We start from the raw sequence: 12,638 nt of genomic DNA on the forward strand, positions 1-12,638 counted from the left end.
GCAGTTCTTTAAAAGCACCGTAATAAGGATTGCATGACTTTTATTACAGTCATTAAACTTTTTTTAAAGTCCAATTTTGGAAGGGGAAAACTTAAATGAGTCCTACATCATGCAACAACTTCAAACACTTTATTGGTAAGCCTATGGACTGGTTCCTGGTTGTCACAATCCTAGGCTGGAAATAATCATTATAATTTTAAATGGTGCGTCTGAAAAGTATACAGGTAGCCCTCGACGTACGACCACAACTGAGCCCAGAATTTATGTTGCTAAGTGAGAAATTTGTTAAATGAGTTTTGCCCAATTTTACAAATTTCCTTGCCACATTTGTTAGGTGTATCATTGCAGTTGTTAAACTGGAAAAACAGTTGTTAAGCGAACCTGGCTTCCCCATTGAGTTTGCTTGTAAAAAGGTCACAAAAGGGGATCTCGTGACCCTGGGACACTGTGACCGTCATAAATATGAGTCAGTTGTCGAACATCCAAATGTAAATCATGTGACCATGGGAATGCTGCAACGACACAAGTGTGAAAAATGGTCATAAGTGTTGTGGCCCACCAGCAGAGCAGATTCAGACAGTGAGGAGGTTGGGGAGGAACATGGACCAGTCCTCCAGTCTGGGGAAGGCTCTGATGAGGGCTCTGTGTCGGAGGCAGAGAGGGGGCCAGAGCCATATGCCAGTTATCAGGTGCCTTCAGAGTCAGACATCAGTGAGGCAGAAGAACAGCTGGAGCCTGTTCCCAGTGTGCGCATGCACAGAGTTGCCAGACGAAGGGAACAGCTAAAGAACAGGGGTCGACTTGGGAATAAGGCCACAGGTGGACGATGAATGGCCCCTCCCAGAGGAAATAAAAGAGGACAGTGGAGTTTACAGAAGACAATTAGTTTGATTAATTGGCTCGTGCCTCTTCAAGACTCCTTGCCAAGTTTTGCAGATATTGACCTGACAGCTCTCCAAGCCAGATAAGGTCTGTGACTGTAAATCCTCCCTTGAAAGACTTTGTTGGATGTGAATGAGCAGAACAGTAAATTAATAAAAGGGTTTTTTGTCAGGACAAGGAGTTTGCTTTATACTCATGGGAAGCCTAGGTCAGAACAATGTCACTTTTCTCAGTGCCATTGTAACTTCGAACAGTCACTAAATGAACTGGGTTTTTTTTGAAACAAAGTTTTTATTTTATTTTTTTGTTGCAAATTTTAAATTCTTTTATAAGCAAATTGTTGCCTGGGCTTTTCCCTTTAACATCTTCTCATGTACATAGTTAATTTGCATCATATTTCCATTTCCAATTTCAGCCATGTTATTTCATTTCCATATCCTCCATCAAAAATTTAATTTCTTCTTAATACATAAACAGTATCATCATTGCCCCAAAGGTTAGCCAAATTTATCATTTCATTTCCATCCGTTATTCTATTTTACTATAGATAGTATATATCCTCAAAATCAATTTTTATATAAGCATTTTACTTAGTTATCCACAATTAATAATATTAATATAGTTCCCTCATATCATAATTAGCTACATACCATTAACAATATCAATACATTTCACTTTTTTCTACTAGTAAATCCTTTTCTTTCTCTTCCTCCTTTTCTAACCATTTTCTCTTGGCCTCTCAGAGATTTCACTTCATTTCTCTTCTTTCAACCCATTCACCTAGCGTCTTTTTTTTCTTATTTTTGTAATTCCTGTATTTTTTCTTCCAATCTTTCTCCACTTTGTTGTTGTTGTTTTTTTACTTTTTTGGGGACCATTCCCCCTTGTCTACTTTTTGTGTGCCAACGTAAAGCCCAGTGAAATCATCGAAGTATTTTTCTTTTTCACTCGCTCTTTCTTCCATAATATCTTTTTGTTCATCATTTGGGCTCTCTTCTACTGCCTTTTCTCCTCTCCTGATCTGAGTGCTCCTCCTAAATTTCTAGTTTTCTTTACCATTTTACATGTATTTTTTAACATGTCAAGTAATTCACCATACATCCAAAGTTCCATCATGCTTTTTGGCTAGTTTAACAAGAAAACTTTTTTAAAGTTTTTCTGCTATGTCACTTGTATTAGAACTTATAAACTTATGTTGTAAGTCGAGGACTACCTGTATAAGATAGTTAATTATTCCTATCTTGCAAATGAAGAAGAGGAAATGAAAGTTCCATTGGCAACATTCAGGGCTGGTTATTTCAGAATTTGTCCCTAGGTGAGTAAGCGATAGAAGAATTTCCTTTAATGACGAATGCCATTGCATGGAATAGGGATTGAAACCAATACTTTGCCAGATAGCACATTTCTGGAAAGAAAAAGAAAAACAGTGGCATGGCATTGTGAACTTGATAGCAGATGGCTTTATTTGTTGTTTGCTTTGTTTTATCCAGAAATGACACACACTTGATGTTTAGTTGCCCTTTGGAAATACAACAGCTCTTTTGATACACTTTATAATTAAGTGAATGTTTATTTACATAACATCAGAGATCTTTCCTATAGAAGACAAAGCCTGTATTTCTGCCCTTGAACCTGTCACTACGTAAGAAGATAAGAACATTAAACTGGCACCAGATACTAAGCAAGGAACCCGTTTTACTGTTTTGTGACTTATTGGCTCATTTCTCATAATTTTCCGACCATTTGAATAAACAGAGTCTCAATTGATCTCTCAATTTATGATGACAGAAAGTAGATCCACCCAACATTTGCATGATACAATGTAGTAATAACATGCACATTGTAGAATTTTATATACAGAGCCTTGAGAAGTCCAATTATTTTAAACTTTAAACTTTGCATAATCTTACTATGTTACACAATGAGTTAGTCTGTTTCTCAAGAGTTCCTCCTCATATTCTCATTTAATCTCATTTTATATTTATTTCATATATATTGCATTGTGTGCTTTCTATAGCACCTAAAGAGAATTTCTATTAAAAGAAAGAGATTTATTTATTTATTACATTTATATACTAACTACCCACTCAGGTCAAACTCTGGCTGGATTAAGTAGAAATCTCTTCTTTCCAAACCCAGATCTTTAAAAAAAAACCTTGTATTAAGGATTGTGTAACTTTTATTACATTTAATCTTTATTTAAAAGACTAATTTTGGAGACAAAACCCCCCTGAAAGATGGGATAAAACATTTCAAATAAATAATCTGATGGTGCTAATATAATGTAATGCTATACAACTTACTGTTTGTCTATTTGCAGTGGTTGGCTTCACCTTTCATATTTTATTTTAATCATAATTTGATAGTCAAATCACCATATTATGATGGTGGCCTGGTTCATATATAATATTAAGCCATAAATCAAGATTTGCAATTGTATTCATATATCACATTAAGAGAAAATCAAATAAATTACATTAATATTAGAAGCTGTTTTCAGAACCACTCTGGCGGTGCACAGTTTAAAAAACTGAAAAAGAAAGAAATGTCTGGGGACTTTGAGGAAAGAAATGGTGAACTGAGGAAGGCTCGGATTTTAATGGTGTCGATGACTGAAGCAGAATGAAGAGCTGGACAAGGAGAGGAATAGAGATTTTCCACAAGTGCGCCAGACATGAAGAGACCACAAGACAGCAGTCTGCAACAGGTTTAGAAGTTTAGAACTCTGGAAGACAATCTTTCTGCTCAACCGTAGTTGACATCTTCAAAAGGACACAATTGTTTTCTAACTGCTTTCAGAAATTGCCTGTTAATAGCTGCTTTTCAGCTATTAAGGAACCTTTGAATATGGTAGATAAATTTTGCAGGACTAGGATAGCTTCCTTCAATCCTTACTGAAAGAAATTTTAAATACAACTTTAATGACTTCTTTTGATATAAACAGAAAAAAGGGTGTTTAGAACTTTTGGAAAATTACAAATGAACTAATCCTTCCCATGAAAAAATTGCTTTTCTTTCTATTCTATTTCTATTACACTAAAATGTGTTATGAAGGAGGAACAGGTTTTACTGGATAAAAGTGAGATTGATCTGAAAGCGGATTTAAAAATGACAGGTTACAATGATATAGAAAAACACATCACACTGGACACATAAATGAAATTGGCTGATGTCCAATAATCAAAAGGAATATAGGAAATAATAAACCAAAAGAGTGACTTGAATAACTTTCTATAAGAAAGTTGGAGCACCAGGATTTTAAAGAGGTAAATTTAAAAAAAAGTTTTTGCATTCTGCAGGCCTCCCAAACCCTCTGCACACCTTGTTTTTTGCGTAAAATGGGAAATGCAGGGAGTTTGAGAGGCCTGCAAAGTGCTTCGGGTGGGCTGGAGGGCAAAAATGAGCAAAACATGACTTGTTTTTTGAAAAAATGGGCCCATTTTTTGCAAAAAACAGGGCATGCATAGGCTTTGGGAGGCTTGTAGAGTGCTCTTGGGGGCTGGGGAGGGGGCAAAAACGGGTAAAAAAAATGGTCCATTTTTTGCTTGTTTTTCCCCTCCCCAGCCTCTAGGAGCACTCTACAAGCCTCCCAAAGCCTATGCACGTCCATTTTTGCGAAAAACAGGGTGGGATTTCAAGAGGTCAAAAATGCTGTATTCAATGTATAAGACACACCCAGATTTTCACCCTCTTTTTTAGGGAGAAAGCTGTATCTTATACTCTGAAAAATACGGTACTTTTTCTTTATTATATTCTTATTTTCTCCCTTCTTTTCTATTTTGTTTCTATTTTTTTCTGCATTTTCTATTTTTTCTTTTTAGTTTACATTACTTTATCCTGGTTTTTATCATGTTCAAACTAAAATGTAAAAAGTAACGGCTACTACATGAAAGCAAATTCGCATCAATAGTTACCCCAGGGTAAAGCTGTTTAGAAATGGAATAACTTTGCAGCCCCTTTAAGCAGTTTACAGAGTCAGGATATTGCCCCCAACAATCTGGGTCCACATTTTACCAACCTCGGAAGGATGGAAGGCTGAGTCAATCTTGAGCCTGGTGAGAATCGAATTCCTGAAGTGAGCAGTGAGTTAGCCTGCAGTACTGCATTCTAACAACTGCACCACCATGGCTGAATGAGACAAGGCTATCCGCTATCTCCATTATCATTTATATTAACACTAGAAGTTTTAACTAGAGGCATTAGACAAGATCCAGAAATAAAAGGAATGGAAATCAAAAGAGAAAAATATAAATTTCAGGCATTTGATTTGCAGATGATTTAATTTTTATATTGGAAGATCCACTACAATCTGGTCCTAAATTGATAAAGAAAATTGAGGAATATAGAGAAGTGGCAGGGTTGAAAATAAATAAAGGAAAAACCAAAGTAATAGTAAAAAATTGTACAGATAAACAGAAACAACTATAACTGAGGACTCTGTATTTTTTTTTATTTGCCTGTTAGCTGTTAACAGAACTCGAGAGCTATGGATGTGATTAAGTACTTTGATCTTATATAAGAATATCAGTATGAACAAAGAGTGTTATTGCTTTGCTTGACAGTACTGATACACATGAACTCACCACGTTACATAAATTGGCCTTGGATTTCACATTATATTATTCAAACATATTTTAGTATCTCTGCTGTTCAGCATAACCATATTCTATAAACATTTATGTTCAGTAATGTTTCAGTAATGAATTTCTGTATTTAGCGCAATTACAGTACAAACGCAGGGATCCCACCATTGTAAAAGCAGCAGGAGGAGAAGCAGTATTTCTTAATATCAAAAGCATGGAACTTGCAGCTGTTGTAGTAGTGGCTAATTCTAAATGAAAAGCATCAGCAGAGACAAGGCCATTATGTCAATCATGGGGCTGGAGCAGGCAAAGACTTCAAAACTGAAGACAGTAACCATATTTTTCGGAGTATAAAACGCACCTTTTTCCCTCAAAAAAGAGGCTGAAAATCTGGGTGCATCTTATACATAGCTTGTAGGAGGCTTTCAGAGAGCTCTTGGGGGCTGGGGAGGGCAGAAATGAGCAAAACATGGTCCATTTTTCCTCAATTTTGCCCCCCTAGCCTCCAGGAGCACTCTATAAACTTCCTAATGCCCTTTTTTTTTGACAAAAAACAGGCCCGTTTTCACGAAAAACAGGCCATTTTTTGCTAGTTCCCCCCCCCCAGGAACACCCTCCAACCCCCTAAGGGCTATTCATGCCCCCCCTTTTTTTGAGAAAAAGGGCCCATTTTCATGAAAAACGAACCGTTTTTGGGAGGTTTGCAGAGTGCAAAAACTTTTTTTTAAAAAATTGCCTCTTCAAAACCTTGGTGCGTCTTATACTCCGGTGCATCTGATACTCCAAAAAATATGGTAAATCATTTTTCACAAAGCATCCTTCAAATATCCCAAAGGTATTTTTTCAAGAGGCAAGTGGACTTTCTGGTTTTTCTTTGAAGACATTTCGTTTCTCATCCAAGAAGCTTCTTCAGTTGCTTCTTGAAAAAGCACCTTTGGGACAACCATGACCTGGATGACTGAGAATCTCCACAGACATCCTTCAAATATATAGTAAAACACTGACAGGTCGGTTAATTTTACAGGTATTGTTCGCCTATATCTATTTTCTCTTCCAAATATTCAACAGAGTCTAGGTACTTATCTGTTATTCAATCATTGTGCCAGTGAAGCACCAAGTATAAAGCATACCAACAAGAACCTGTCTCCCTCTGTCCCCTCATCAGTTTAGATAATCAACACACATTCTCATTACCATTTTCAGTTCTGTATACCTGCACTGCACTCCGAATCCATATGAAATATTTACATTCATTTCCATCAATAATTTCCCTACAGGTTTCCTTATCTCCTATAAGACAGCCTGTCTGCCACAATTCTATAAACAACATATACCCCCGAGTTAATCTAGCTTTTATACCTGCATATAGATGCATTTTCTAAGCAACTTCATTCCTATGCCTAATGCTTGCTTTTCCCCCAGACATACTAACATTTTCTATCTGGCAATCTAGTATTTGGATTCAGGATTCATTCAGGGCTCCTTTTGTTTCTTGTGGCACAAGATTCAAACCAGGCTTTGATGCCCAGCTCATGTCATTCTCCACCTATCTATACATCATGATTCATACATGGTAAGATGCCAGTATCACAACTATGAAGTTCAAGGCATTTATGTACCATTTCACAGCATGATTGCCCAGAATTCCCAGTGAGCTCAAATGGATTGATTTCTGTACAGTATAACCCACATATGGAAATATAAACAAAGCATTTAAATGCCAAGATATATATATATATATCAACTCACCCTTCTAATCTTACATCAGGCAAACTTCGGTTGAATGCAATCATGTCACTAGCCATAAGATTAAATTGGTTGATTTTAAAAAGTTCTTTCATTTTTTCCTGATCATCTTTGGGAATGAGAACTGCTTTTCCCATCTCTCCTGGTCCTTCTTGGCTTCTTGACATAACAGCTGCAAAAGAAGATATTAAAAAAATACGTGTTTTTAATCATTCTGCATGGTTCTCATCACTTCTGTTACATTTTTGGGAATCTGGAATCCATAAGCTACATGGCATTTTTTTAACTTTTGCTTGTGGATTCTGACTTTCAAGCCTACATTTCATGAAAAGTTGGAATTAGTAGTTGATCTGAAGATCAGAATTTGAGAAATACCCAGCTTTTGGGAAATCATGCCAAACAATTTATAACAGTTCATTCTCACTTTACATTCCATGATTTAAATATTATCCTTGCCATAATCATGCAGACACATATTAGAGTCATAAGTAAGATTAAAGGTGACACTTCTATCCTTCACACAAACCTACCAGCTCTCACCTAACATTTGTCTGAAAGAGAATGCTTGCAGATAGAGTTCTTCAGGAATCATATCTGCTCTAAGGGTCCTAATCAAACAGCGATCAAAGTTATATAATGTAAGACCAGCAGAGGGAATCTCCACATAGCTGAAATGGAATGCACTAAAAGAAATGGATGAAACTTTATTTTAGTAATGATTGACACATGCTTATTGGCACAATTTAGTTCTTCATATTCCTGAGATATGATGCAGTCAAACTTTTTGGAGATTTTGGAGAGTCAAGACTTCTTGTTGTTTGCTGATTTTATTTTATTAAAACACCCAAGGAATATATGCTGGTGGAGAGGTCTTAAATTATCAGTTGCACAACCTCAATGACTATCTAAAATAATCAGAGTGATCATTGGAGATCATGAGAAAATTAGCTATATCTAGGTAACAACAAATTAGGAGAAGCTGTTCTGAATGAACCTGTCATCTGAGCTTAACTATCACCATTATACCATCGCTAACACATTGTTGAAATTGTCTATTTTGGACTCCATTTTTAACTGGTTCAAATTTTCCACTTCTGAAGCTGAAACCAAAGTGTATTCTGTATTATGCTGTACCGACTATCTCACAATTCTATCCAGCTTCCTTCTTCTTCTTTTTTTTTTTTAGAGAGAGAGAGAGGAATGAAACTTTCTTTCCAGATTATCCTAAGGCCGGGGACTACCCATATGATTGTGATATACAATTTATAAAAAGAGGTGGTAGGGAAATAGACCTTTAAGGGGAAAAATGGGCAGAGAGAATCAGAAACCAACAGATCAGTAAAATGGATTGTTCTGTCAAGCCTTTAGCAATTTCTTGCAGCCCAAAAGGTTAGATTCTCATAGAGATTTATAAGGCAGTTTAATTGAAAGGAAAAACAGGACTCGGTTATAAAATCTTAGAAATGGTTTACACATACTTTTGCAACCCATTTACCAGTTAAGTTTACATGGGCTGAGATTCCTCAATCCGCTTGCAAACTGCAGCAGTGGAGAAGATGCTGCTAATTTTCTTGATGTTCTAATCCTTAATATTTTGCAAACTGCCATCCTGTTTCCTGGATCTTGAGAAGTCCCTTACATATACATCGTGGGCATAGAATCAATTATTTGAGAGAAAGAGATGGAATATGCTGTGGGCTTGCTGGAACTTCAAACAGAAACCGCCCACATTTCAATACTTTGGTGCAGCTCGAATATGTTCAATAACAGAGATGTAGACAAAGCATAGTATGCTACTGCAGCAAATATTTCTTGCCCTGATTCCGGTACAACTGTGGAATGAAATGGGCACATTTTTTAATTCTACCCAAAACAATAGGAAAAGAGTATATGAAAGGAAGGAAATAGAAAAAGCCATATAAAATCTGTGTGTGTATGCGAGTGTGTGCGCGTGTGCGTGCCAGTGGTGGGATTCCAGTTTTTTTACTACTGGTTCTGTGGGCGTGGCTTGGTGGGCATGGCAGGGGAAGGGTACTGTAAAATCTCCATTCCCTCCCAATCAGCTGGGACTCTGGAGGCAGAGAATAGATGGGGGTGGGGCCAGCCAGAGGTGGTATTTATCGGTTCTCTGAACTATGCAAAGTTTCCACTACCGGGTCTCCAGGACTGGTCAGAACCTGCTCAATACCACCTCTGATGTATGCCCATCTTTGTTGACTCTTGGCAACTGCCTGGACTGGAACAAGCAGTTTTCTTATCAATGTTTTTCAGAAGTGATTTGCCACTGTCTGTTACCTGGAGCTAAGAGTGAGTGGCTGGCCCAAGGTCATACAGCTGGCTTCATGCCTATGGCAGGACTAGAACTCACAAATCCCTGGTTTTTAGCTCAGTGTCTTAACTACCAACATGAAATCCTCTTAAAAGATTTAACATAGCAGCTACAGAGCTCGTGGGATTTTACTTCCAGACTTTATCAAACAACTGTTGAATTCTTCATCGATTGATAGCAAATTTCTCAGAACTTGGATGAAACAAAGTGCTTCCAGCTAAAAATAACAATCAAGGGAAATCTTTGATTGCTCTGAAGAAGAAAAGCTTCAGTCATTCTGTTTTCTTCAGAAAGGAAAACCTCTGTCTAGACAACAGTTATACTGATTTGCCAGAATGACTGGACGAGCTTTGGTTTCAGTAAGTCTGCAGGAAGTTCAAAGCAATGTTAGATGTTATCAACATTTACTTTTCTACCTTGATTGCATGAATACTCTCACGGGTGTCCTTATAGGAAGAAATTCATTCATAATGGAAATCCTGGTGTGGGCATGTAAGTATCCCAAGAGGAATTAATTATACCTAATTCCCAAGAGGAATTAAGGAGGATATTTCTGTTTCAGCCTATCATCCTGTTCTATGATAGAAACAAGCTCATAAGCAAAAATTAGAATTAAACTATCAGTAATGATAGGATTTTGTTTTCCCTTATCAGCCAACATCCCAGTTTACATCTCCATATATTTAGTTGACCAACCATGTCAGGTCCAAACACATTGACTGTTCAAATGATCATGGGGCTTATTTTGGGGGGTAGGATTATATTTTTGCCCACGTGAAAAATGTGGCAAGGTGTTAGTTTCAGGACAGGTTGTATTTTTGGGGAAACACGGTATCATGTGATGTCACATAACGCGATTGAGTTTGACACCAGTGCCTTAATGGAAGAGCAAAAAATTAATAAAATTAAAATTAATTAAAATAAAATATGTAAAATATAAAATAAAATAAATAATAAAATAAAATCTGTGTATTATGCAGCAAGGCTATTTATTGGCTGCCTAGAAAATACTGGAATCAGACAGGCATTTGAAAAGCAAATTTAACCAACTTAAGTGAGGTGCTTGAGTGCAGCAAATTCTCCCATACTTTATTTAATCCCTCAAAACTAAGGAGGTTTTTTTAAATAATCTGTTAAATTAGCATCCCCTTTTTCAAGTGTTCTTGGTATAGAACTGTTTTGTAAAACATATCATTATTCTCACATTGAATCTGAACCAGCAGCTACAAGGACCTTGAGAAAGTGACAATACAGAGCACCAATCTTAACAACGCTTATCTCATCAAGATTTCCTCTCCTTCTCTTTGAGATGTCAAATTCCAATGATTTCTTGACACAAAGGTCTGCAAGACATCTATTCTATGCCCCCCCCCCCCTTTTCAAGTTTAGATCTTCTGGTAGATCTAGGTCAATTTTTGTAAGAAAGGCATTTTTGATTTTTTGGATAATTGATGCAGCTGGACAGACAAAGTGATCAAAAGTTCAAGAAAGAAACTGATGGAACTGTAAGTGGTCTAAGGTTAAAATATATATTTAGATTAAAACTACTTTATTGCTTTCCAAATTGCTTCATTAGGAACAGCAACTTTTGTAATGATATGCTTTGGACAATTATATTGTGCAGACAAAACATTACTAGGCAATTAAGTAACCTGGTGTGTATTTTAAGTAGAAACATTGATGTAAGGGATTATTTAATTATTTCCAAACTTAACTTAAACAACACTACAGTCTATGGAGGTACTGAAATTCCAGGGAACTGTCTTTTGTCTTCTGATAATTGGCTAAATAATTTAGGTGCTAGTCTAGCATTGGGGAAACCCGAGTCCTACTGTGGTCATGGAAGTCAACTGGAAGATTTTGATCCAGTCATACTTTCTTATTCCTAGGAAAAAGAAGGTAATGGCAAATTATTTCCAAAAATATTACCAAAGAAACTACCTAGATGTTAGTAGTGGTTTGTTCTACGTTTTGCTTCTGAACATATCATCACCAGGTTAGGTGACATCCTCAGCGGGACTCCGGTTGAAGCGTCTTGTTTCAGTTCTTCACCACTTTTATTGATGTGGTGTGGTTATGTGGTCAACGGGTCATATGACCGGCTGGTCATGCCATGTGGCTTGTCGTGTGATTGGTCATTATGTGTAAAGGTCATTGCTTATAGCAGATGGTTATAGGTTATAGTGAAGGTTATAGAGCCTCTCTTCACTTTCTGACTTTCAGATATAATGACCAGCCTGTCACACGACAGGTCACATGGCATGACCATCTGGTCACATGACTCACTGACCACATAACCACGAGATCAATAGAAGCAGCGTAGAATTGAAAAAAGACGTTTCAACCGATGTCCTGCTGAGTATACCACCTTGCCTGATGGCAAAACATTCATAAGCTATACAGCAAGCTCAGAGAACAAACCACCACCAATATCTGCCACCCAAGCCACAAATACTTTCTATCATTTCTAAACTGCATGGATTTGTCCCTATAATCACAAAGGGTTAAGTTTCAGTCAAAACAGAAAAAAAAAGACTCAAAGAAACATAAAAGTAAGAAATTGAATCATTTAAATGAACTACAAATTACTATAAGTTACCCCAAAATGTTTGCAGCATATGCGCACATTGGACAAAAAACTGGCACCAGGTTGCAAGGCTAAAGCTAATTTAAAAATTTTAAAACCATAGTTCAGCTCCGTTGAATGCGCTGCCTTCCCAAATTCTTTGGGAAAGAAATTCCAATGCTCGTGTAGCAAGTAAGTTAGCGATAATGCACAGAAAAAATAGAGGAATAAAGACAAACAATATGAAATGTATAGTATATGCTATTGGTAATTATGTTCTTCATTAAGGAATTCATCTTTTTGACATGCGTATGCTTTGACACAAATGTATAGTGTTTACGGAAAACCTATCACAATATTGTACCTGCATGGATGTACTAATTCTTCTAAAAAATGTCAAGCAACATCTTTGGTTATATTAGTTAGATGCAGGGCACTATTAGCAGTAAGAAACTAGCAATTGCCAGCAATGGGCTGACGAGAATAGTAATAGCAATAGCACTTATATACCGCTTCATAGTGCTTTTACAGC

General features: G+C 36.8%; 1 protein-coding gene across 5 annotated transcripts in view; it reads right to left on the reverse strand.

Annotated features, from left to right (window-relative positions):
• Positions 1-12,638, reverse strand: part of GALNT13 (polypeptide N-acetylgalactosaminyltransferase 13) — a 226,297-nt gene that overhangs the window by 109,516 nt on the left and 104,143 nt on the right. For all 5 annotated transcript variants that reach the window (XM_087710428.1, XM_087710435.1, XM_087710413.1 and 2 more), the window contains exon 3: positions 7,215-7,383. In XM_087710428.1, the coding sequence (XP_087566554.1) occupies positions 7,215-7,383 (169 nt within the window). The remainder of the gene's footprint in view (positions 1-7,214; positions 7,384-12,638) is intronic.

The sequence above is a fragment of the Thamnophis sirtalis genome, unplaced genomic scaffold (assembly GCF_051295495.1).
Source record: "Thamnophis sirtalis isolate CommonGarterSnake01/CBP01778 unplaced genomic scaffold, rThaSir2_p1.2 scaffold_1, whole genome shotgun sequence".
NCBI lineage: Eukaryota > Metazoa > Chordata > Lepidosauria > Squamata > Natricidae > Thamnophis > Thamnophis sirtalis.